Source organism: Larus michahellis, chromosome 3, assembly GCF_964199755.1.
Source record: "Larus michahellis chromosome 3, bLarMic1.1, whole genome shotgun sequence".
NCBI lineage: Eukaryota > Metazoa > Chordata > Aves > Charadriiformes > Laridae > Larus > Larus michahellis.
Window position 1 is genome coordinate 33,483,923 of NC_133898.1, and position 27,091 is coordinate 33,511,013.

At 37.7% G+C, this 27,091-nt stretch overlaps 1 protein-coding gene across 7 annotated transcripts in view; it reads right to left on the bottom strand.

The window, feature by feature from the left end:
- The window catches only part of THADA (THADA armadillo repeat containing), a 168,429-nt gene that overhangs the window by 102,441 nt on the left and 38,897 nt on the right, over positions 1-27,091 (bottom strand). For all 7 annotated transcript variants that reach the window (XR_012586100.1, XM_074579573.1, XM_074579572.1 and 4 more), the window contains 4 exons: positions 26,060-26,182; positions 25,240-25,331; positions 5,611-5,700; positions 4,107-4,238 (listed from right to left, as the gene is read on the bottom strand). Coding sequence is in view for 6 of the 7 variants with exons in the window: in XM_074579573.1 (XP_074435674.1) it covers positions 4,107-4,238; positions 5,611-5,700; positions 25,240-25,331; positions 26,060-26,182 (437 nt within the window). In the remaining variant the exon portion in view is untranslated. The remainder of the gene's footprint in view (positions 1-4,106; positions 4,239-5,610; positions 5,701-25,239; positions 25,332-26,059; positions 26,183-27,091) is intronic.

A 27,091-nucleotide genomic window follows, 5' to 3' on the forward strand; every position in this document is an offset into this window, starting at 1 on the left:
AATCCTATGGGTAACATATCTTTAGAGTTCTAACCCCTTCAAAAAGCCCAAGAAAACAAAGTTTAGCGGAGGAACATCATTCTGGCCCCACAAGGCAAATGGCACAGCAGGACAGCCGGCCCCACAGCTCTACACAAGGATGAGAATCAGAGGAACCCACTGTGACACCGCAACAGTGCTTGCAGAGGGCTCCCATGCAGCAGGCAGGCATCACCAGCGCCGCAGTACTGCTGCAAGAATGTGCTCACGGGGGGGGAACTCCTGACATCTCACACCACTTCAGCTGAGTGTGTTTTAAGAAATTCTCTGAGCTGACTTTGCCAGCAGCCTATTAGGAGGCTTCACAGAGCCCGTTCCGACAAGCAAGCTGCAAAAATAGTTATCTTCAAAGACAATAAAAAGAAAAAAGTCATACCATCTTCAGTTGTTTCCTTCACCTTTCCAAGTCAGGGGATAACTAGATCAATGTAAATGCACATACCCTCTAGCAGATGCACCCAGCTCACTTAAATAACAGATTTATTTGAGCTTTCCTTATCACAGCTACTATGATAGCATTTGAGCTGCCGGTTTGCTCACAGCTAATGTGGACTTCCCCTCTCCTTCTCCGAGTGCTCTTTTAGGAATGACTTACTGCCCTGCCGTTGTCAGGGCAGCTGACAATGCTCCATCCTACAGAAAATTTTTCCTCACTGCAATTTTGTTTTCCTTGCATCTTAGTGTCTGTCATTAACTAACAGTCACAGTAATTATCTTTGTATATTAACGACAAGTTCACTCAAGTGCAAAAACAAAATAGCACCATATCAGTTCGTGATGGTGGAAAGAAGGGGGCAGGAGGAGAAAGAGAAGAGCTGTAAAGGACTAGTGCTTCCTGCTGCCACTTACCCTGGTCCCTGGCTAAGAACAGCATCAGGGGATTTTGGAATTTAGCTCCTCCATTCTACAGAAAGATGAAAGTTACAATATTTTGCACAAGAAAATAGTGTACATTTCATAACTGTGTTAATTTCATGCTAAGATGTTCACATTTCTATTTAAACTGTCCTCAGACAGTGAGTTTCTTCAATGACTTGCAACATAATATACCTAGAAGCAACACTGCTTTGAAATCTGTCATTTGACAAAGTTTCAAAGGGGAAATTTCATTAAGAATTAAAAACAGTTTTATCAAGGGGAAGACCAAAAAACTCCCTTATATTGTTTGACATTTTAAAGCTAATTTTTAAAAACCTTCTTAGAATATTAAAAAGTCACACTTCTAAACAGGGCTAGACTTCTATAGTGAAAAGTATCCAAGTCAATATATCAATACTTATTTTACTCCTTCAGAGCATTCAGCCCAGAACATTTAACACTAAACAAACACTCTGTCAATGCCATGGTACGAGAGGACATAAGGTAACTCAAATTTAGATCACTCTGAAGAGATTACACGTCTTTGAAACGGGGAGGGGGAGGCGAAAGGGAGGTTATGTTTTTGTTTCGTACTTAAAACATTACCTCCCGATTACCTCCCTTGTTAATCAAAAACATTCTGTACATTCCTTCATCTTAGAAAGTAACCATTAAAGCAGACCTATCTAGCTCTTAAAGAAAAAAAAAAGTGAGGTAATAAGTTGTGAATCAAAGTGTTCCATTCCAAATAAAACATCTGCAAGGGGAAAGGGGAAAAAATAACTTTTAATAGAACTGCAGATAGGTAATCAAATGCTCTAGTGCAACAGGGAGTAACAAGTATGCACACAGAGATTGAGATTTGTCCTTGTAGCATTTAATCCTACTCATATTGTGCAATTCATCTCAGCACGGTCAGAGCAACCACAGCTCTACTCCCACCAGATGGAAAATTCCACTCAGGCTTAAGTGAAACTCTTCAAAAGCCCAATTTGAATTCTTCCTGCTAAACCCGGTTTTGTTCAGAGAACTGCTCATTCGCTCGCAAACACAGGAAGTATTCTGTTCATCCTCTCAGAGCAACAAACGAATGCCACTTCATTGTGGGCTGAGCTCTGCAAAGAGTCTGAAGATCAGTTATGGGTTACATTCACCATTCCTCTCTCCCTACCGCATAAGTAGTACCTTTCCTTCAGAGTGGTACAGCAATAGAAATGTAAAAATCTCACAGTAGAAGTATGGCAATCAAATGTTATAATTGCATTGGGCTACCATGTAATTATACATATACGTAGATGTTATATAATACAACACTACATTGAGCAATTCAAAGGAGCGGTTAATATATACAATTTAATATCTTGATGCATAGGGCCTTTGTCACCAGGCCTTCTCTTTGACCTTAAGTGGTTATTTCACAACTATCTTCATTACCAGCTTCTAAAGAACAACCAAATGAACAGGAAAGAATTTTATTGTAGTTCATGTGCTCCTGTAGAATGGAAAATAAGAAGGGAAATAGAAGGGAAAATAGCACCATATTTATCTTACCCAGGTAAACCACCCCTATGTATTCCAACTAATGCAGTCAGAGTGAACTGGAAACAGTCACAGTATCCAACAGAACAAGGGCATAAGAACTGTACGCAGAAATACAGACAGTAACAGCACAGTGAGCTATATCATAAATACATACGTTTCCCCTGCAGAATCCTTGGTATTGTCCCCTGGCAACCATAAAAAAGCACCAATGCTTTGCTAAGTAACCTGTCAGAAAATTCATGTCTGTACACCCACATACAATTTTCTGTCTGAAATACATAAGAATTTTATTCTAGTCTTATAGCTGTAACCACAGCACTTACTGACAAATTCAATGGAAAGGAAACACAGAAAACATCATCTTTATCCGCCACACCACCCCTCTCTAGGAGCACAGTTAAAGGAAGGTAGGTCCAATGATACAGGTCTCTTATATGTTTCAAGTTCTTCTTTTAAAGATTTTATTGGGTTTTTCTCCCCACATCTTTTGAATGGGCTTAAATAACCTCAAGAGAATAAGCTAATTAAACGTGAAGAGTTCTTTTGCTGGGGTATGTACCTTGCCTAAAGTAGTGATCATAACAAATATATGGACAAAACTCCAACACTGTAACCAAAAGCTTATAAAAAGTTAATCTATTACTGATACCAGAAACTATGCTGAAACGCCGTATTAAAAAATAAAAATAATAAATAAGTAAATATTCTCCGGTGTATCAACAAAGCCATAAAACCAGAGCTAATCAGTGACGTAACCAACAAATACAGTTTTAAATGTTTCCCGAAAAAGCATTTAAGATTCAAATATGGCAGAAAACCAAACATTTTTCATTGTTAAATTCAGTGCATTTAAAAATTCTTACTACAGGCTTTTTCCTTTAAGAAAAAATGGTAGGCTATTCTTTATCCTTGAAAATTCCAAAAAACATAGTAAGAAGCAACAGATACATCACATCTGCTGTGAAGAATAAGCAGACAGAGCTATTATTATTTTCCAACATAAAAAATAGTTTAAAATAAAAATTGGCAGATCTTAGGATGACAATAACTTTATCTTGTTTCACTACTAAAGGAGTAAGATTAAGTACAGAACTTTCTCACTCTTGCTCTGAAGCTTTCACACAGATAGCAAGACTTCCTCTCAAATACTGAAGATGCTCATTTCTCCTCACCCACCACAGCCCTGCCCCCTTATCAGGCTCCCCATCCCACACCATATATGTATCTGGCTGTATATGTATATATGGATGGAAACGGAGATATATACCTACACAGACCTACAAATCTATATATTAGTCATTACATTTATGTGTTACGAACAGTCACTCTGCAGGACTGAAAAACCCATCAGAGGTTTGTACAGCAAATCTTGCATTGCCAAAGTCAGTCAAGCTCATCAGTTCTCATCTACCCCCTCTGCGGCAGCATCATGCTGTACAGCATTTGCAGATGAAGATTTACAAACAAGTCATACAATGGCCTGCATGAGCTGAATTCTTCCTATGCTAAACAAGCATTAATAATACAGGGAAGTCCAATCAATGAATATCAGTTTTTCTTTTAAGAGTTAAAGATGAAGAGACGCTTAAAAAGGCATTTTATACAAAAATCCAAAGATTCCAGAAAGAACTCCCATTACATAAAAAACCACCACAAAATCACCTTACCGTATAATAAATGGGACAAACGGTGCCATGCTGAGTGCTGAGTAAGTGCCATCCATTGGAGATGGATACAGCCTTCCCAGGATTAAGAGCAAAAGGAACAAGCTTGGATGGATTTTCAACTCTTCAGCTTCACTAAATGAAAAAGTGATAAGAAGCATTTGGTGAAAAAAGCATCCTCCTTCATGCTTGAGACTCTTCCACACACAATACTCTTCCGCATTTCTGGTTCAAGGAGATATGCTAGGCTGATCATTGTAAGAAAGTTCAAACCCTGCTGGGATCAAACATGGCATCCAGGACCCCTGTATGAAGGCACTTAAGGCCATGCTGCCTTCACTTTCCTACATTATCCCAAGCCTCCTTTACCCCTAATAATGGTAAACTGCCTTCGCTTTTAAGTAACATGAAAAACCAGCACAGATAGTTTATCTCTAGGAACTGTGAAACGGAGAAAGCTGAGTTACAAAAAGACGGTTAAAAAAGCCTTTTTTTCAGTTAGGAAGGAAACGTGTATTTAGTAAATAGCAGGCTCTATTAAAGAACAGTTCTTGTCATTGACACCAAATGGCTACTATTCATACTGCAAAAACAATCAGAAATCTAAGTCAAAATCAACACTTCTTGATTTAGTTAATGCTTAATAATAAGAATCAAGCCTTAATCTGCATTGAAAAAAGCATTCAAGGCCAACATTTCAGGCAGCAGCTTTCAATCTTTTTCAGTTTAAAGACGTCCCAAAATTTTCCAGTGACGACACTGTCACCTTTCAAAATGTCAACTAAAGCAGACTGCTGCGTGGAATATACACACTCTCTTTTCTTAGAGCAGAGACTGCAAAACATGCAATGACTGGTGAAACTTCTGCTCCCCAGTATCCATCTCAGGGCCATTAAACAGACAGCTGAACCTCACCCGTAAATCAGCTGCTGAACTTCCGCAGTTTATACCAGAGCGTTTTAAGAAAAAACAAAGTCAGCACTGGTTTACTTTAAAAGTTCGTGAACCTGGGGGTAACAGCATCAGCGTCATCCCAAATGATATCATTTGCATTGATCAAATTGGAGCTCACAGCCACCATTTGTGGAGTCCTTAAAAAGAGATCAAGAACCTTCCTCAGAGTCAGTGTATCACAGGCTGGAAAGCATTCATTTAGGGTTACATGAGGCCTACGACCCTGTATCATTTAAACACGCTAGGAGGTCTCATCGTTGAACATGAGATGGTCAAACACCCAGTTTCTGTCTTTCCATGAAAAATATACATTTTTTAACATCTTATCCTAGGAATGTAGCAACAACTAATTACTCAACAGTAGTTCATACTCCAGAGACTTACTGCAACGTGCAAAAGTTAGATGGAAAAGCCTTAGCAAAAAACGCTAGTAGACCAGAATCATTTGAAGAAGCACTGATGAAAAGAAGAGCATTAGGGTATATGTGACACAACTCAGTTTAACCTTTTCAATGCACTTTATATTTCAAAGCTTTCTCAGAGAGAGTCTTACCTGTTCAAAGTATTGGTTACAACCTCCAATTGCTTGAGAAGGAAAGGATAAAGACTTGGAAACCGAGAGAAAAACTCCCTTCCTGTCATTCTGCAGAAAGGAATGAAGAAAAGTTACAATTAGTATTTTGCGGTAATTAGTTGCACTCAAAATACCAGTTTACTTGTTGGATTTCCAATGCTACAGTGAAGACAGAGAGCCAGAAGAACCACACACACATGAACTCCTTTCAAACAAGGCACAATGTTTTCATTAAAAATGATGACACAGCGTAGTTTACACAAGTTAAGTAACTGTCTCTATGTGTACATACTAACACTTTGTCAGCTAAACTGGTCCAGCGTTTTTGGTAAAAAGGGATCTTAGCCCCTTAATCATGCTAAAAAGAAAAGATACAGCAGCTTAAATCCTGGCACCATTTTAACAACATTCTGGTTGAACAAGAGAAGACAGACTACACTTGCTTTAGTATGGCTTATGTACTAAATAGCTAATAAAATATATTTAATATACATGTACTAACAGATGCTCATATTTTACTGACACTGAAAAGTATCTCAAGTAACTCACTCAAAGAAGATCTGTAAAACACAGTGGCAAAAGCGTTTGACCTTCCATCAGCCCTTTTTACACAATGCTGCTTCCAGCATATGGCAGTGGTGTCATTTCCAGGCCACGATTTCACTTGTGTAGATGTAGCAACCACATTCAAAACAGAGCAATGTACCAGTACCTACTGAACTCAGCCCTAGCCCGAATTAATAAGGCAGCATAGTCCAAGTCACAACAGCAAATCAATCCAAGCTAAAAAGGAGACAAGTAGAAATCTTCTCTATTTGTTTATTTTATAAGCCTTTGATCAGATAAAGGATGGCTTCATGGTTTATAGAAAACCATTTAGCATCATCTTAGCAAGAACCACTTAAATGTTAGAGTAGGGAGGTTCTAATTAGACATATATGCTATGCCGATAAAACAGGCTTCCTTTAAAAATAAATAAATAAAAGGCCATCCATTTAGAAGAAGAAAGCCAACTGCAGAGTTTGCTTGCCACTTGATCAACCAAGATAAATAAGTACATGTTAGCATGACTCCAACACAAAGCTTCCAACTAGCAGACAGATCCAGGTCTAGAAAAATAACATGATGAGACGGCAAGATTGAATGTGCATAAAAATAAGCATACCAAAAAAGAAATAAAAAATCACGCAAGAGTAAATCAGCACATGGCAAACATCAGCACAGCTTCTTCCAGCACTCAGCTAACATAACATGCCTTAGCCACAGGCCACAGAATAAACACAGCAAAACCAGATCGCTAGGTGGAAACAAATGTTCAAACAAAGAGTACAGGAAGCTTTCTCTAGGCACGTAAGAACAGTACAGCAAACTGCTGTAACTAAAACCACGACCAAGGATCCTGCAATAGCTGCTATAACTGCAAAAAAGATTTCAGTTAAAAAAATTTAGATGGAAGCATTCAAACTGTGACTGAATATAATCTGTAGCACTAATGACGACGGTTTAAAAACATCAATACTGATAATCACTAGCTATTTAAGCAGAAAATACATATGTAATTTCCTGACACCAAATGCTTCTAACATCCCATACTCGGGTTCCAAAACTTCTCTTTTCCAGTTCATCTAAAAGCTTTTTCAAAACAACTTAAATTTTCCACACATGCTACATAATGCTACACATACATTATGTAGCAAGATGAAGATGCAAAAGTCACAGACAGCACAAATCATAAGATGTTGATACGTAAATAAATGTCAAAGAGCCCATCTTACTGATTTTTCATATGTAAAATATTAAAAACTTCATTTTTTTATTTTTAGAAAAATCAAAATGCTGTGAAACCTTCAGCTCTTGTGCCACGGAATGCATCAAGCACAAGCAGAACTGGGGTTAAGTTTCCTATGGCTGCTGCTTAGAGGCTTAAGAGTATGCGCAGTAACATCTCACAAAACAAGTAACTTTGAACAGGTCCCATTTTTAAAGTGTTAAAAATTCAGTAACCAAGTTTGAATCAATATTAAGTAATGGGATTGAATATTCTTACAAAGCCTTAAAATTCTTTGCAATTAGTGTGGTTTCATGAATCTTTTTGACAGGGCAAGAAAATGATAACTACTGAAGTGGTAAACTTACACAACCTCCCACTTGGTTTCCAGCTTCACAGGTTACATGAGGGGAGAAGGCAGTCTAATCAAAACCATTAATCAGCAGTATCTGCAGAAAAGATGCCCAAAGACACTTTTGGGGGGAGGAGGGGCAGGGGGGGGAAGACACAACTGTCTGAGCAGACTGGTTGTTGAGGAATGATTTCAAAGGGCCGCCAGTTCCGAGAATAAACAAGAAAGACTACACATTAGCAGAAGTGCTGCAAAACGAAAAGGCGTTCTCAAAAATGCAGAGCATAGATTTAAGTGTGAATCCAGTACCTGGGGATGTCAAGGCAGGGAGATACGCAACTGGAGAACGAGCAGAAAGCAAAACAGCTAAAGTAAAACACGGAGGTATTTAGCGGTTACATTTCTGATCACTGGCCATGCTTATTGCTCCTGGAAATATGTACCCATTATTAGGCACGCACAAGTATTTGCGTGCAGTAACTGAGACTGGAACAACAAAAAAATGCAATGGTTCTGCTTTTCAAAAATGTTCATGACACTAAGCCACGTATTTTCTATTAATTTAATCAAAAACTATACTGCTTTAAAAAAATGAATACCAACACTATGATTTGGCTTGGGCACGTTAGCAATACAGACTCATGAATGTGCATTCACACACAAATGTGAGTTAGGCTTCATAATTAATAAGCTATCCATATCTTTAAAAGAACATAAGTCCTTAACATACCTATAAAGGAACATATCACTTCAATGTTGACTAAAACAATCCAAAAGTTACTGCTAGCGGTTTTCATGGAACAAACTTTTTCTTCCTTTTCTAAAATATATTTAACAAGGAATGATAGATTTAAATTAAAAATACAGATAACTATCATTCCATTAGTCACTGACGCAGTTCAAACACAGATTTTTGGCAACGTAGCTACCATAATTAAATCCTTAAAAACAACATTTGGCAGATCACAGGATTTTACATTTACTCACCCTAAAACATGTTTATAAGACAAGTAACTGGGAAGAGCCTTAAGATACTAGTATTTTTCCCCCCGCCCAGATGAAATTATTTTTATATTGCTTCAGAGCTCATCTTTGACAGTATGTTCAACCACAAGCTCTGTATTTTTTCCTATTAGTAACCCAAACCAGCACGATTTCACAATCCAGAATTTCAAATGGGATTACTGAGACCTAAACAATGGAGCAGAGGAAGGTTATTTACTGAAATAGGAAGTACTGTAATGAAACAGAGAAGTTATCAGTGGGTTGATGATACTTACAATAAAATCCCTCTCCTCGATGTAAAATGTCAATTAAGTATATAGTTAAAATGACGCTTCATGTCAAAAGGTTGAGAGAGAAACTAATGGAAGCACCCATATCCTCCTAAATTCACTTGTAAAAATGATTTGTAAAACCATATACATGCACTATACTGTGGTATATAAATAGGAAGATGCAGTATTTACACCTCAGATAATTTGTAGTTTACCAATGTTAATGCTTTGTCATATGCAAGCAATTCTGCAGAAAAGCTACATGACTAAGAGTACAACCCATTCACAAAAGGTTGCATTTTGATGGCTAGACAGAGCAGTCTTGAGACAGTATGTTCAGTATTTCTCAGAAGAAAGACTAAGGAAGAGTGTTTATGTAGAAAGGGGATGTATGTGAGTTTCTTTCCCATTTTCACTCAGGTTTCCCACCTCAAGAGATGTTCCATTAACAAAAAACATTCATACAGAGGTATCTTCTCTACCAGAAGAGAATCAAGCTATACCCACCACTCCTAACTATTCTCTGCATGCCCTTGAGTCAAATAAACACCTATGTCTTCTCCAGAGTCTATTTAAGAGGAAAAGAAGGTTGTGACAACAGCAAGAGAGGTATTTCACAGAATACAGAGTTCATACAAATCGGCAAAAAGTTTCTCTGAAGGCTTGTGATGCTACAAAGGACAGAATCCATTTCCTAGCAGTAAGGATAAGGAAGACAACAATGAACCACAGCTAAATTACCAAAATATCAACAACCAGTTGTAGCAGTAATATTTAAAACGAAAGACATAACTGAAATCAGACTCTAAATCTATAAAACCTAAAGGAAAAGTCTATTTTAAGCATGAACAAGAATATAGTTCACAGTGTTGGTAATGCTTCTTTAGTAAAAATGCAAAAAAAGTTTTACTTTTCTCTGAAATAACCTGAAACAGAAGCCCTTATTACACTCTTGATTGTCAGTAGTTCTTCAAGTTTTTTCATTTCATCTGCTTTGTTTGTAAAGACGTTCAGTATCATCAAACTTCTAGAACCAAATTCATAAATTCTATTGAGCACTGTCACATCTCCGGTCATTTTAAACTATGTTTGTCCGAGTAGTGAATTGATGCTGCATAATTCAAGGATTAGTATCTATGTTTATATAACTCCTGTCTTTCTAAATAAATATTCCATCTTTATGCATAATGAGTGTGTGAATTATTTAACTGCATTTAAAAAAATACATTTAAGAATAAAACCATTGATGTTGCAGTGTTCTTTTTAAAGCTGCGCTGTACACTTAAGAGAATACTCCAGGAGATTAAAATTCTGCTGTGACACTGGGGCATATGTATCATTTTACTGCGACATGTGTCAAAGATTACCTGCTTCTGTTCTTTCATTTATTTTTCAGAAGAACTGAACGCTTTATAACCTTGTATGCTGCTTTTAGTAACTGACATGTTAAAGAACATTTGCAGCAAATATGTTCATATTTGAGTTTAGCAAAGGTTAGATTTAGAGACAATGAGTCTTCTGAGGGCCACAAGGGTCTCTGGAGCTCTTTTTGAACATAAATATTGCTAACATCTCAGGTCATCTGACAAATGCATGGTCAGATCCGTGACAGGGGAAAAAATAAGGAGAATATTTTTAAAAAGGAAAAATAGAACTGGAATGTGAAAAACCAATATAGACAGACACGTTTAGAGAGATCAAGACCAAGAATGTAGTTTTCATGAAATCACGTAAATCCTCTTTTAATCGTCTCCTGTAAAATCTACTCTTGCTATACTAATCCTTACACTGGAATCATTAACCATAATATATCAGATGATCCTTTATGTTAAAAAGCAGTAATGCAGAAACAGAATCCAATTTCCTCCTTGCACTACAAAGACAATTGCTGATGAAATAATTTAAAAACTAGGACTAAATTTGGCAAAACTGTCATTCAAAATGACAGATTTATAAAGATAATCCACATTTTATCTGTTTGCTTCTTTTGCCTTCATTAAACTATAAAAAAAACACCCCAGTGCAGCTTAATTAGAATTAACTAGATAGTTTTTAATTGCCCATTTTGACATTCATGTTCTCTCTGACCCTTATCACTTGTTAAGTAGTTAGATCCTGTCTCAAAATATATGAGGTTTGTTTCCCTATTAGCAAAGATATACTTCAGAAGCATGAACTTAAAATAAATGGAAAACATTTTCTTCACCTGTCCAAAAAAGACCAAGCAGGAAAAAAAAAAAAAAGAAAGTATGACATGTCGGTTTATATTGATGTTATAATAAAGACCAAAGCTAATTCAGAAACACTTTAAGAATTAAATTAATGTTTTGCTCCTGAAATAGCACGAAAGAATGTGACAGCTGCATTTCATGACAGGACAACTAACAGTACTTAAGGTACAGAAAACAGAAATTATCCTAACTGAAGGGGAAGCAAATCTCAAAGAATTTACCACATTCAACTCAAAGGATAATTTCTTACCTTGGATTTTAGAACATAGCAAGACAGCATAATATTATACAACCAGGGAAGCAAAAAGGTAACATTTTAAATTATTCAAAAGTGCTGGTAGGAAGAATGATTCTGAGAACTACAGACCTTTATACTGGCCTCAAGTATATACAGAAATTTATGGAAAAAATAAACTAAAACTGTGGTTTCACCATGAACCTCGTGTAGATATTTCCTCAGACTACATTGAGGATGTTGTCTGCTTCCTGCTGTTTTCTGTGTCTCACAGAAAGCCCATGAGTTTTTTAGCTGTGAAGGAAACATGAGAACTTGATCTCCACTCCAAGCTAGAGCTGCTCTGCTTTTTATTTTGAAGTAAATTTTGAGTAAAAAATTTGCAGATTTCGAACATTTAATGTGTTGAGATAACATTCAGGAGACATGTGTGACTAAATTTATTTATTTCCTTTGTCTTTAAGTATTTTTACAGTTCTTGGATAAGGTATGAGTTAGGTTGGCACAATCTTGTTCCTATATGGTTTTGCATATTGCACTCCATTCCATTTTATCTTTTTCCGTTATCTGTAACTGTTCTCTTTTTCAAGTTTAACAGATGAAACTCTAATGTAATCTCTATGATGATGACAGTAAAATACTTGAAACACTGCAATTAGTGCAGGCTATTAGATAAAATGGGTAAATTAGCAAAGGAACAGGACTTAAAAAAGACCCAAAAAGAACATGTTTCAAGTCAGTTATTGGTGGACCTAATTTATTGTCAGGACCAATATTATTATTAGTTTAATTGAAGACCATAGTAAAAGAGTTAGGAGTGCACCAATGAAAATCCATTGATGAAGCAAAGGTTACGAGGCATTGTTTGTAGGAAGGGAAGATTAAACCACTATGAAACAAAACTGGGTATCTTGAGGAACCGAATACTAGAAGAACATGAAATTAATAGCAGATAAAAAGACTGCATATACTGGAACTAATTAAAAAAACGTGTTACAACTTAAAAGCTCATCAGCTGGAAATAGCAAAAGGATTCAAGCATGTTAGTTGGTACCTTGGATCCCTCATCGAGAGGATGAAGACAAACGGCAAATGTGATTCTGTAACACATCAACCCTGATGCAGTCAGTACGCACAAGGAAATACTAATGCCATTGTCCAACAATTGGGTAGGACATAAACTGGAATAAATCACAACTAACTGAGAGAGATGCTTAAAAAAGGCTGCTCACGTGACAAAGGGAATAGTAAGCAAATTTGCTGAGAAGAGATTTAAAGACGTCAGCTTGTTTTGTCCGGCAAAATTAACACGGGCAGGATATATGACTGGCATCCACAAATACCTCAAGGGAAACATCAGGAGGGAAAATAATTATTTAAAATAAAGGACAATGCTGGCATAAGAACAAATGAATATTAAATGGCCATGAATAAGTTTCTAATGATCAAAGCAGCAAGATTCTAGCGAAGTTTTACTTGGGAAGGTGGCACTCAGGGAGTCTTCCTGCAGAAATAGTGGGAAATAAATAATGGTTTTTAAGATGCGACTTGACCAGTTTATAAAAGAAACAGCATAGAAAGCTTGTTTATGAAAAGAACTGAGTCAACGTGCCAGCAGGACCCTTACTACTGTGTACTCCTGTGATTTTGTGACACGCTGATCTGCATGGAAATTCCAATCCTTTCTTAAAGTTACAACACATGCAGTTCAGTTGGTGCTGAAGTGTTGCTGATAAGAACTATACAAAGATTAGCCACTGGTAATTTTCAAATCTCAGCCCTGATGTCATCAATCAGACTAAGACTGTATGCAAGCAGATTCCAAAATGCACACTGAACAAGTATGGAAAAATTTCTAGAACTTCCTTTTGGAAGTTCCAGGCACTCAGTGATCACCCTTAAAAACTTGCTCCTTTTTAAACAAAACTAAAGTTGGCAGTGTGTTTCTGAAAGGGTGAAAAAGTGGCTCACACCTTCTTAAAAAACAAAAACCTCCAAAAGAATTGCAGGTTTCACTTCACTTGAGAAAAGAGGAACAGAATCTTAAATTTATCCTAAGATGACTCCATTATGGTCAGCTTATAGAGGTAATCTGCAAAGTCCAGGGCAAGCACCATAATTGGACTTTGGGAAAAAAGCCTACATGTTACTGAAAGGCTCCAAACTTGCCAGGTTTCAGAGTTTCACATCCATAAATAAGTAACTGACAGAGAAACCAACCTAAAGAAACTTGTCCATAAATGCACAGAGAATCCAAGAGTCTGGTGAGCATTTAAATAGATGAAACTCAAACAGATTTGTGTCAACTGATAAAACAATTCTCGTAATTTTAAAACCATTCTGGAATCTTCTTTCTAATTTCTTAGGGAAAGCAGTTAAGCTACATTTTTTAGGCAGAAAACTTTAAAATAGACTAGAAAATACTGTACTTGTCTAACAGGTTCAGCTTCACTCAGCTTTCTCATTTGGACGCTGAGAGAGTACAGCTTAAATAAACAAAGCATTTGGGTTGGACCACCAGGTCCAAAGGGTATCAATGGTTCAGTGTTTGGTTGTTGGCTGGTAACCAGTGGAACACTTCATGGGTCAATTCCGGGGCCCCTATAAACCTCAACGTTTTTATCAACAACTTGGTTGATGAGATAGAAAGCACCCTCTGCAGATCTGTGGGCAACACTGAATTAGGGGGAGCGGATGAAACACCAAACAGTAGAAGTTCAGTGTAGACAGACTTTGAGAAACTTGAGGGTTGGGCCAAGAGAAACCTCATGCAGTTCAACAAGGAGAAACACAAAAATCTGCACCTGGGCTGAATAACCCTGAGCATCAACACAGGCTGAAAACCAACTGGCTCAGTAGCAGCCCCACGGGAAAGAACCTGGGGGTTACAGTGGATGCCAAGCTCAGCATGAGCCAACAGCACGTCCTCACTGTAAACAGGGCAAACCACATACTGGACTACGTTCATCAGGATGAATGCAGCAGCAGATCAAGGGAAGTTATTACCCTCCTGTACTTGGCAGAGTGAGGCTGTACATGAAATCCTCCATCCATTTTTGGGTTGCCAGGTTCAGAGGAAATTAGAAGAAACATAAGGGTGTCCAGCAAACAGCTGCTCAGATGAACAGGGCCTAGAGTACATGTGCTATGAGAAGAAGCTGAAGGAGTCATGTTTGTTCAGTATGACAAAGAGGAGGTCCAGGGAAGATCCAACAGCAGCCTACAACCAGTTGAAGGAATCAAAGATTAGAGAGCTGAACTTCTTGCAGTAGTTGCAGATGGTATAGAAAGGACCAGTGGTCACAAATCATAGCTTCGGAGTTTGAAATTGGGCAACAGGAAAAATATTCTGCACTTAGAAGGGGAATGAAGCATTGGAACACGTTACTCAGGATGGTTGTGAAATCTCCATCCTTGGAGATTTTTAACTCATCCAAAGCCACTGCTGACCTGATCTAGTGTTGCTAATAGTCATAACTTTGAATAAGAATCAAGGAAAACAGATCAAGAGATCCCTTTACAGTTTCTATGACTCCACTTAGCTACTTCCCACCCCAGTACCATGGTTTTAACCTTGACTTCTTAACAGACCAGTGTTTTTCTTGTCTTCTTGTATTTGCTGGCCATCACTAGCCACTGCAATTATAGTAAACAATAGCTCTTGCTAAGAAAACAAATTCTTCAGATTTACCCGGTGTTTAGTAAGTTAGTAACTTAGTCTTCAGTTCAGCACAAAGTATTGTTTTTGCCACAATGTACACTAGTATTTAAAATACTAGCTTGATGTGAAATAAAAATAACCACTTAAAATTTTGTTTAATTCAGATATAGTATCTCTTTATGAAAGCTCTTGATTAGCAGTCCCTCTGGATGAGAACCAGAGAATCATCACCATTCTTACTAAGAAACAGAGACAACAGCAACAGGCAAGTCCCTTTAGAAATAAAGATTTTATATAAATTTTAAGAGTTTGCTCCAGGTAATTTTGTTTTAAAGAACATACCTAAGAGTTAAATTCTTGAAATCGCATCCTGTCTCAGGATGCATGACAAGCTGCTTTCAGACAAATATTTCACGTGCATAAGAGAATTTTAGCACTCCCATAGAGGACAAAACGGCCGTCTAATTTTTTGGGGAGGCTTGAAAAGCCACAATGAAGCTTGGAAAAAACAACTGTAAAAAAAATGGTGCGATGTATCAGCTTATAAGCCCAAGAGCAAGGATATAAAAGATGACTTGTTTTTCTAGACCTAACATGATACAGGACACCTCTTCAGTGAAAAGAAGGGACAACTTTTCTGTAACTGCATCAAGTTAGTTACGAAAAACAATTCAGATTTCATTTTTACCCCACATGAAATGAAAAACACTATGAAAGGGAAATCAGAATCATTATAAAGATGTTGGGTTTGCACCTTCAATAAAACATGTGGTGACTTTGCACCTTCAATAAATCTAACATTTGTTTTGTTAGGAATTAGAAAATACTTAAATCCCAGAACAGTAAGCAAAATAGTTTAAGTTCACTGACTTGAAAAAACATTCTTTATGCTACAGAGCCCTAAAATAAATACTTACAAAGAACTAAGAATATGCCACTATTTCTTGGTTTTCATTTTCCTTCAGATAGAAGTGCTAGAATAAACATTCTTACTAGTTTACGTTGCTGTGTTTTTATTAGGTTAATAACTGAACTGTCAATCAATGCCTGTATAAATACAGTAGTTAAATACCTTCTGCTTGAGAAGCACTTTTATTTACAAGAGACCAAGCCAAGATTTCCAAAGGACTGCATGGTCTGGTTTGCTTTGATCTCTTTTAAGTACAAGTTTCTTTATACCTCTTCTTTTGCTACTTATTATACCCTTTGTCTAATCAGGTACGGAAAGAACACCTGTGTAGAACAAATACTTCTGGAAAAGTGTGACTGAAAGGAATAATTATGCAACACACAGCACACTAAGGTAACTCGTGAAGTCCTTTTCCAAGAGCACTTTTGCTGCCACACTGGCAAGAGAAGTGTACAATCGGCTCAGTATAAAAATAGGGCAACATCACTTAAACCCAACATCACAGACACAACCTGTTACCTATATCAAGACATTAATCAACACTTAACTTTGATATATACATGCATATATACAGACACATTTGTGTATGTATAAAACTATAGATAAAATACATTTTAAAAATGAAACATGCATTTTACATATAATATATAAAACAATTATTTTAAGCCAACTTTTTTTAGAAAGTTGAACTGTGAATATGCATGACTGTGCATACGTGTATATGTATGTACATATGTATATATACACACACATATAAATAAAATTAAGAGATATTATATACCTCCAGAAAGTCTCCGAGAACTCTGTCCAACCACTCCCTATTAACTATTATCTTTAATCTCTTGCCACAAATTTAGCATCGTGAATTTCACCTCCAAACAACCCACACACTTTCTCCCTGTCTGGGACTATTCTGTGAAGAGTAACTGCTTTTTACTCAGTATGGTGAAGTTAATGAGTAAGGGATGTGTACGTTATACATGGAACAAAACAGAATAATTATATCAATTCATATTAATGAAAACTTTTATCGCTACAGAAGAAACTAAATTACCTACTCACGTGGTTAGGTTTACAGTAATTTCTGTTTCATCGAATGCATTTTACTCACTCAGTAGAAACAAACATTAACACTATACCCCTAATTTATTTAAAACGAATGGACTGAAGTTACATCAGGCCAACACATACATTTTCAGGATGTTTCACTTTGGGTAAACTTTCATTCAAGTCACTTTACCGTGTTCATCTTCCTATTTTCTGGCTCTGACCTAAGACAGCATGTTATGAAGATCCTCCCTGTTCAGGAGAGCACAGATACACATTTGCGCACCGGTGCTGTAAGTGCGCGTTTAGGTCCCAAAGATTTAACTGGGATTTATGTGGGTTAACATTTTTCTGAATCTGTGTATACAAAATAAAACCTTGAAGTAAAAATGGTAAGTAAAGTAAATGGAAGTAAAAATTCCCCCTGCTACAGGGAATTAGTTTTAGATTAGACTTGTAAAGCTAACAGAATAATTGAAGCAATATCACCGAGGGAAAGAGATTTCTTTAGGAGCTTGTTTTCAATTTTTGTCTGTTTCTGCACAAAGCTTTCATAAATTTTACCTTCAATTTGCAAGTTAATAGCACCTTATGATCATTATTCCTATTATAAAGGCACTTAGAAATAGGAAGCCTGTTCAAAATTATGTTTAAACAAGCATATTGTTATTGAACTATTAATCAGTAAAAGCCGTAATGGTTATCTGAGTCAGCCTGAACTTTTGCATGTTTTCTTGAGACAGTTCTGAGATTAAGTCTTCTAAACCTGTCAAAGTCAATAAAAAAAAGAGCCAGAGCATTAAAAACAAAAAAGTTGAGCAAACTAAATGTGGCCTATTTTTGGCAGACAGAAGAGAGACTGATTTCTTTTTAACAAAAACAACCCCCTCACAAGACAATGCACTCCACCGAATCCTTAATAACTACTTTGCAAGCATTCACTGGAACAACTAAGGTGGCACAGAGGGAACAGGCTGCAAAATGTGGCACAGAAGGAGCAAGAGGAAAAGGACCAGGGGCATTTAAATGGCTCAGTCATCTCAAGAAACCTCACTGCCATTGACCCAGTATTTCCACTGAAAAGCTGCAACAGACCAAAGTTACCAGAGAAAATCCACTAGGGAATCACTAACGAGATCCAAGATAAACCAATCCCAACCCTTCCTTCCGCAGCAAGCAGTCCAAGAGGTACAGAGCTCAGAGGCCAGTTTTGTGAATCCGGCCGTACTCGCATTTCCCCGCTGGAGCCGGCACAAGAGGCTGAGCATTCTGCTGCCTCGCTGCTGCCCTTCCTGCAGCTGTACCTCAGCTGGCACACAGCTGGCTTCTGCCAGTGCTGTGTCTCCAAGTCAGCACTGAGCATTTACGGGCTAGAGTCGATCTGAGCATCGCCGTAGTGAAACTCTCCTAAGGGCTATCTGATTTTATGACACTGATGTGCCATTACAGTTTGACCATATTAGTGCCACCAAGGTCTCTTTCAGCTTATCCCAAAGTAGTACTGGACACTCCTCTGTTGGCAACAGAGACCCATCTCAGAAGTCCTGTCGGAGCCCAGTATAATGCACTGCAAATGTCAAATACAGCTGCTGTTAAGACTGACAAAACATCATTGACATAAGACAGATTTTTCAGCTGTTAAGTTAGAAATAGTGGAAGTGTTAGCCTGCCAGATGTGGAACATTCAATAGGAATCATGTACTTACGGTGTGCTTTAAGCTAGAACTCTAGAGTGGCTTAGCAAAAAGGAAGATAATACCAGATCCATTTAATTTAGGGATAATATTATGAAAAGAGAGGTTTGCATTAGAGCATTCAATTTGCAGTGTTTTTCTCTGTAACCTTTCACAGTGTAAAATGCAATTATTTATGGTCTTAAAAACCTTAGTATTCATACAAAATCTTAATGTTAAAGAAGAAGTACATGTCCATTTAGGAGAAAAAAAAGAAATCAACTTAGTGTTTTTCAAAGTTAATTTGGTTTTACTCAGTGACCTTCAAGTGTGCAAGCAACCACTTACTGAGAAGTGCTGAACACTCAACTTGCAATAAAAACAAAGCAAGCAGAGGGCAGTCGTGCATGTTGACTGCCTCACAGCCAATAGTGCATCTTCAAAACCTGTTCATATCTACATAGTTTTTATCTTCTTATAATTAGAAGACAAGTTTCTCCTTCCCAAGTGCTTGAAGTTATTGATAGTCATCAACATTTACTGACAGCTATCAATGAAGATAAAGACTTAAAGAAGTACTATGTAGATGGCACTTAAAGTTGCTCCTTTCTTTTCAAATATATCTAAATCAACATTGAGAATATGGCAACATTCATACTCAATTTCCTAGCAGCATGAATGTTTACTCCACAGAAAATGTGTGTTAAGTTGACAGCTAAGTATTTTTCTGCATATGCATTTTCCTTTCACTAAAGTCTAAATACTAGGAGCTTCCCCCCTCCCAAAATGCAAATATATACATATATACACCCATTACTTCACATAAAAATCATCAGGTTGCACTGCACCATTTCAGCCTTGCTTAAAAAAAACCAAAACTTTTTCATCAAAGAGTTGAAGCTTTTCCTTCCTGGAACCTCCTCCATCTAGGTGAGAAGCTAAGGGAATTCTCCCCAACCCCTGTACTTTCTTTTAATCCCAGCCTCTACCCGAGGCCACTGGTTATTCTTTCTGAGGACTTTGCAACATTTGTATTCCAATTACAAAAATGCCATTTTCAGATAAGCCAGGATGATCCTTTTTTATTACTCTAAAGTTTGTCGTAAGTCAAATAGCAAATTGCCTCAAAGGCAATTTTTGATCATGCTTATCCTTTCAAAAAAAAGTAAAAGCCAGAAATACCAAGTATTTGATGAGAAGAGTCTTGTCTAGTAACAAGCAATAGCAACTTCAATTTGCATTGAACTAGAGACCAAAAAGGTCTCTGATATATGTGTGTATAGCACTGGACTAGAGACCGCTGGTCTCCAGTATTATATATACGCATATAGACACACACACGTATGTATATGTGTGCACATGTGCAAGAATTTAGGCGAAAGTATCATTTGGCAGAAGAGGATTCCTCTATGATGAGAAATGTAATTACATTTCAAAATTAGTTTCAGTTAGCTTTATATGTTCATGTATAGATCTGCATTAACTATCACAATATATATTCCATTTTATTTTTAGAATCTCTTAATCTCAAGACATCCTAATTTTTCATGTGATGAATACTGGAGCCTATAATCAACTAGGGCAAACATTTACTTTAGATGATTTGCAATCTGTTGCAACGCTAACAGGAAAAAAAAAAGTGAAAATAACAGAATGATCAAGCATACACTACACCCCAGCTTGCTGCAAAGAGCATGGAATCAGCAAATCTATATTGTAAATTGACTGCACAAGAAAACTGGAAATGGCTATTCAAGCAAAACTCAGGAGAGACAAAACTCATCGGCCTACAGAACTCACTGCTGCTCAAACTCCTATTTCAATCAATTTGCATTAAGCCAAGTGTGGTACTCGGGGTTCTCTGACTTGCCCCTCAGAGTGGTGCTTCCACCCACAGCATCCAGCAGGAGGCCATGCTGGGGGGACAGGGCCATGGCAGCCCCCTCTCAGGAGACACGCTTGGGCAGAGGGCGGGCCCCAGGGCAGCCCCATTGCTATCGCCAGAGCCACCGCTCAATGGCAGTGGGTCTAGGGGACAGATCTCAGCTGATAGCAGGGTAGCTAGGCACGTTAAGATACAGACCTAGCATTCTCCAAGTATGAAGTGAGTGGCTAAACTAACATAAGTACCTGTGCTGTGAAGGGCTTGATGGAGGGGTGGTTATTTTCTCTAAAGCACACTGATGTACCTATGCACAGCACACTTTCTGTAACCAAATATAAACGGGTTAATTGCAAAGACTCCTTTCTAACCTTTCCTCGCTACAGTACTTTTTATTTATGTGGCTAGAATTTCATTCCAAGTCTCGTAGATTTGAAATGATCATAATATTTAAGAAAATTACATACCCAAATCAAGTATACAAAAACTAAACTGCACACGTACACACAGGTGAGTCTTAACAGGGCCATTTTGAAAATGTCAATTATCTGGAATGCGAAGTATCATTTAGCCAAATACGCACACATATACATGAACACACAAACACACCTACTTACAGCAGCATTGTAAATTTTCATACAGTCTTTCTCAGAAAGAGAACCCAGAGAAAACTTCTTTGCTTCTAGCTTTCTTTTCACTAGAGTGAAGCTGTGTAGTTGCACAGACCACTGTAAACAGTCTTCACACAACTTCTATCTCTTCTACTTGCAAGAGCTGCACAAAGTTGTTATTTTTGAAATATTAGTTTTTCAATTCACTATTTCCTTGCCCATGCTAGAATTAAAAAGACGCATCAATATTTAATGAAAACAGGGCAGGATTGCATCTCCTGTAAAGCACGGTGTAGAGTAGTCCCTTCAAGTTTCCAGTGAACTCATAAGAGTGAAGTCTGGCATCAGCCCAGAGTTCTGCTCAAGAAATCCCTCTCCTTCCCTGCCCCAGCTGTGCCAATACAGCTGCTGCAAACACGTTGCAGATGACCCACAGCACAGCCCCACTGACAACTGAACCAGCACAGCTGAGCAGCGGGAGCCATGATGTGAAGTTGGTAATTTCTTCAACCCATGTCTCCTCAAACTGCAGACCAGGTTTTCAGAGAACAGACTTTTTCTAGCATAATCTAGTACTGCCGTGTCCTCAGATTGAGACAGACAGTTCTGGCCGACCTTCCTAATGCTCTTTGATGATCACCAAAGCCCAGCTCAACATGCTTTCTTGCCTCTGCCCTCCAGTAGGGATGGCCACAGCAGATGTAACTTAAAATGTCCGTCAGTAGGGTTAAGCATCCCCTCACTCTCTTTGTCACGGAGTGAGGGGGCCCTTTCACACAGTTGTTCTACCGCAAACACCCAAAATGATACAGGAATGTTTGGAAGGGGGTGGGTGTGTGTGTGTATGGAAACAAACCAAAAACCAGAAACCAAAACAAAACCCCAAACCCATCATTCTTTTACATATGCCTGGAAAAAAAAACATAAATCAGGTTACGGATCAGACATAGGTTATAGTTCATTCAGTCATTTAATCCAGTGCTTCACAACTGATTAAGACCATCAAATAATGGACCACCACTGTGTTGTCATTACATAAACACCCCAGCTGCATGGCAATTATAATGTACAAAATTAACATAAATAGGAAATGGAACATAACATCAGCAGACTAAAAGCAGCAAAAGACACGACAGGCCTATAATTTTTGTATAAAGGATGCTATATGTGAATTTTTAGTGGAGATAAGAGAAAAAAAAGGGAAACATAACACAATGTATGTTAAAGAAACATGGCAGTGGAGTTAAGTTACCAGTACTGTTCCAACAAAGCTTTCTTCTGGAAGTCTACGCAAGCTCTCCACCACCCCACTTGTACCAGTTTCATAGGAACTCTTGCTGAGAAAACCAGGAAGTCCATCCTTTTTTAGACAGATGCCCAGAATAGCCCAGCAATAAGGTAACTCCCCGCTGGCACAGAAGAGACAGATTTAAACCACTAACATAAAATCAGGCAAACTAGAAACCCACGCAAGGTCCTAATGGTGGCATCAGAGAGTTGGTCTTTGTCCCCAGACAGACTGCCCCTTAATGCAAACAGAACATCCTGCAGGCAACAGAACAAGCAGCTCAAACCCAGATGACTTTCACAAAAGCTCCTATGGATGCAAGTTGCTAAAATGCTAGTGCTTTTGAAGTAAACTGCTACATTTAAAAGTTGGGGGCGGGGCGGGGGGGGAATTACTTAGCTTTAATATATGAACTCTGTTCCTGTAAAACACTAAACAAAACAAGTTCAGAGCTCCCTAAGAGAAGTGCCCAAGCACAGCAGTGCCCCAGGGATGTGGCTGCAGGGAGCTGTGCAGCAATGGTGACACCTCGTGGTGCCAAACCACTGAAACACAGACCTCTTCCCAAACACAACCTACCCTAAACCCAGCGGTGGGGTTCAGAGGAAGAAGCTTTACAAACAAAATAGTCAAACCACCTCTGCATCATTCTCCTCCTAAACCAATGTCTCCTGTAGAGATGGGAGTCAGAAACTTGAAATCAAATCTCTGCCTCTGTTTTCATACCTCCTGTCTCTTGCTGGCCTGTCTCCAGAAGTGTTTTCCCATTCCTTGTTTCGTGGTATGGATGACTACAGGTGGGAAACAGTAAAACTGACTAAGTACAATGTTTAATGAAAAACTGCAAAATGAACAGAGGGGAAAAAAATAAAGAAGCCAGCCCAGCTTTAACATCTTTTGGTCAAAATGGTTACAAGAAAATTACTGTAAACAAAAAGCTTCAGAGAAGCAAGTTGACAGTGCCAGATACATAAAAATTAACATTGTTTTTAATGAATTCAATTCAAATAGATAAAAGTCTACTTTCCTTTATTCTAGTATCTCCCATCCCCAACAGATGCTCAAATGCATTACTTTCTGCAACTTCACAAACAGAAATCTCAGACGACATATCTCATCACACTGCATGTATTTGAGAAGTCAGTTTGTCTTCCCGCTGCAGAGGTTAATGTGAAATTTTTCCCTAGGTTACAAGCTTAAAAAAGCTGAGGTACATCTCTCTTTCTGTAAGTGCTCAATATTGAATTTAAAAAATCCCCAACTTTAAATGTTGCTACAAAAACAAAGTGAGAAGGCAAGAAATGAGAAACACTTTTTATTGCTGTGCTTTGGTTTCAGGGGTTATGGGAGTGAATTCCAGGTTTGGGTGAGAAGTTATTTGAGTTTACAACAAAGCAGGGATAATTTAAATAAATAATTTAATAAAAAGCAGTAGGGAAGATGACATTTCCAATTGGGGGAGAGTTATTTCTAAGGGAAATCTCCTTCTGGTCTCCCACGTGTATTTATTCCTCACATTCATACATGCGTAGTAACTAATTTTTCAGATGACACCTGAAATTAAGCTGAAATGGCACCCATCTATCATCTAAAAGATGAAATACTAGTATCATCCCAGGACATTTAGTTTCTCATAACGTGCATGAAAATTGTATTAGCTACATAGATCAACACTAAGGAACCACTGTATGATGAGTAAAAAAGATTAGTAGAATTTTTGAAGGTAAATCGTAACAATTGTCTTTTTCAGAAATTGCATACCTTGTCTGTGATTTGAAAATCTATTAGGAATTTCTGAAATGGTTGCCATAATATTCATAGCGTGACCACTGTATTACCCCACAGACTCACCCAGAAGTATTTTATAATGAGTTTATTCTGCATCTGATGTTATTTTTGCATCCGTGCTAAAGCAGGAACCTCAGGTACAAAGCACAGGGCATGGGCACGCTTCATTTGCTGCAGAAGCTAAAGGAGGGGGCTGAAAGCCAAAGAAAACACGGGAGTGCTTGTGCACTAACTGGAGGGCACAGAGAAACAGGAATCCTCAGGACTGGGGACTTTTAAGTGTAAGAAGAGAATTGGGTTTACATAAGAAAATGGATACTAGAGGATCTGGAGCAGGACTACAGAGTTGAAGGGCAGAAACCCTTGGAAGAGAAGCTGCTTTGCAAGCTGCAATTTTTAGAGCTTGGAAGAAAGAGACATGAAAGAGGGAGAGGGTGTTCTAGACTAAGATGACTACAGGGAAAAAAACATAAGTCTCAAATTAGTCGGGGTGAGATTACCTCCAGCCTGGCTCTAGAGGTAAGGGAACACACGTGTGACCATTGCCCCTCTTCTCCCTCGCCCCCCTCTCTTTGCTACCAAGACCAACAGGGCTAGCTTGTGACCGCAAGAGAGACCGGGCATTTGGAAGAGCCGCTGGTACCAAAACCTCTCAGCAACTTTCCCCTTCCATGAAATTGCACGTGAATATAGATTAAGTCTCAGTGCTTAACAGCAGATATTTTTGGACTTACCGCTTATTTCTTGGCAGCACAGTTTAAGCAAAGCTAGATGTTTTTGTAACATCGTAATTCAAATATATCCATAAAGCAAGCAAAATTTTTGAATTGTTGTTGGCTAAGGTCATGTTTTGCAAACTTACAATTGGTACCAAGTGAAGCTTACCTGTTTTTTTTGGAATTTTCATCTTTCCCTCTTTTAACCCCAAAAATTCTTGTAATCAGGGCACTAAAAAGAAGAGTGGATGAATTTCTTACCTAAAGGAAAAAGAAAAGAACATGAACTGCGTTTTAAAAATCATTTTGAACTGTACTAATATTTTTTCAAATACAGCCACCAATGTACAGTGAAAAAAAAGGAACAGCAGCTGAGTGAAGGACAAAGCATGCCTACTGTTCAGAGGTCAGCACATGGAAAGAATTAATTCATAGCATCCTTCCTCTTAATCAAGATGGCACTAAGAGGAAGTTCAGATTTTTTTGAGATGCTCATCTTTAATATACGGAGTACATCTAGGTTTCTAGTGGCTCAAAGCATTCACCCTTATCCATGGCCGATCATGAAATGTTCTCCCTTAATATGCCATACGGAATACTATCTTTTATTGAAAAACAAAGTAACAGTGAGAATGAAAGTAAATGCACTCCTTGCTAGCTAGGTGGACTGACTCAAAATTTAACAGCCAGATATATTTTTATCTATAACATTATCTTTGTTATTAATTATCTTTCCTACTTTTTGTACCTGACTTTTTGTCAATATCAGCACTTCACATTAGAGAAATACGAAACAAAACCAATAAACGTGACCAGAACTATGAGGTTTTTACAGGTCTACATCATTCTTTATTGTACCTTAACATATTACATCATGTAAGATTCCAGAAATCGCAGTGCTGCCACTTATAAACATGACCAAAGCTTCACTGAACAGCAACACTCTATATCCTGTTAAATTAGAGATGCAAAATTAAGAATTCACTTACTGCCCAGATAGGTGACATAAAACCTAGAATTGCTGCTTGTATTCCATCTGCAACATAAGGCATGATGTTTTCACCTAAACGTGTATCCCTGAACAGTGCCCGAAGAATATTTAAAGCATGAACCTGTGGGGGTAGAAGAAAAATATATATTCATTGGAAAAAAATCTTAAGTTTAAATGTGGTAATTACAGCAATGAACATTCAAAAAAAAAATATCCATATGCATATTTACCCCACTTTATTTCCGTATTAAATACAAGAATACCACTATTTAGAAATATATTAAAACATTGCAGCAGTAAACACTGTTAAAAACAATTTACAGTTTAAAACTATATTCCTCTAACAAGTACAGTCCAGGCATTGCAAGCAAAGGCCAGCATTCTTTTTTCCTTAGCTTATCATGGCTGTAAAAATAACTTTCAAAGTTTAGAATCATCTTTTCCAACATTCTTGACATGCTGTAGATACTGTGAGAAAAAATAAACTACAACTCACAGGAGGACAATATTAAGCAAAAAACTGACAGCCAGGCTTGCTTCACCATATGGAGCGTTTTCTGATATTTCTCTAGTCTCTGTAGGGGAAGGTGGTAATCTGTGTAGCTTCACAGACTTTGACAAGGCAACATAAATTTATACCAGCAGAAGATCTGGCAGAGCCATTAGAACATATTTCTATGTATTGTCAACAAATTATGGCTTGCACTTACAAACAGAAAGCTTAAGTATTCGATAGCAACATTTTGAAGATAAAGATCTTGACTACAAAATAGAATTCCTGTGCATTCTAAACGTATATATTTAAGTTTTAAAAGTTACTAAGTATGCATAAAATCACTTTTCATGTAGAATTTTACTGCATACAATATGATTTATGCACTTATTTACTCTAAACGTAAACAAATGCTTGCTCGTTAATTTCCTTGTAAAAAGGAAGAGTACTCATCTACTCATTTAGAAATATACTACAGGGAGTAAACTGATCATATAAATTCCAAATGAATATGACTGTATTTACTGTACAAGAAAA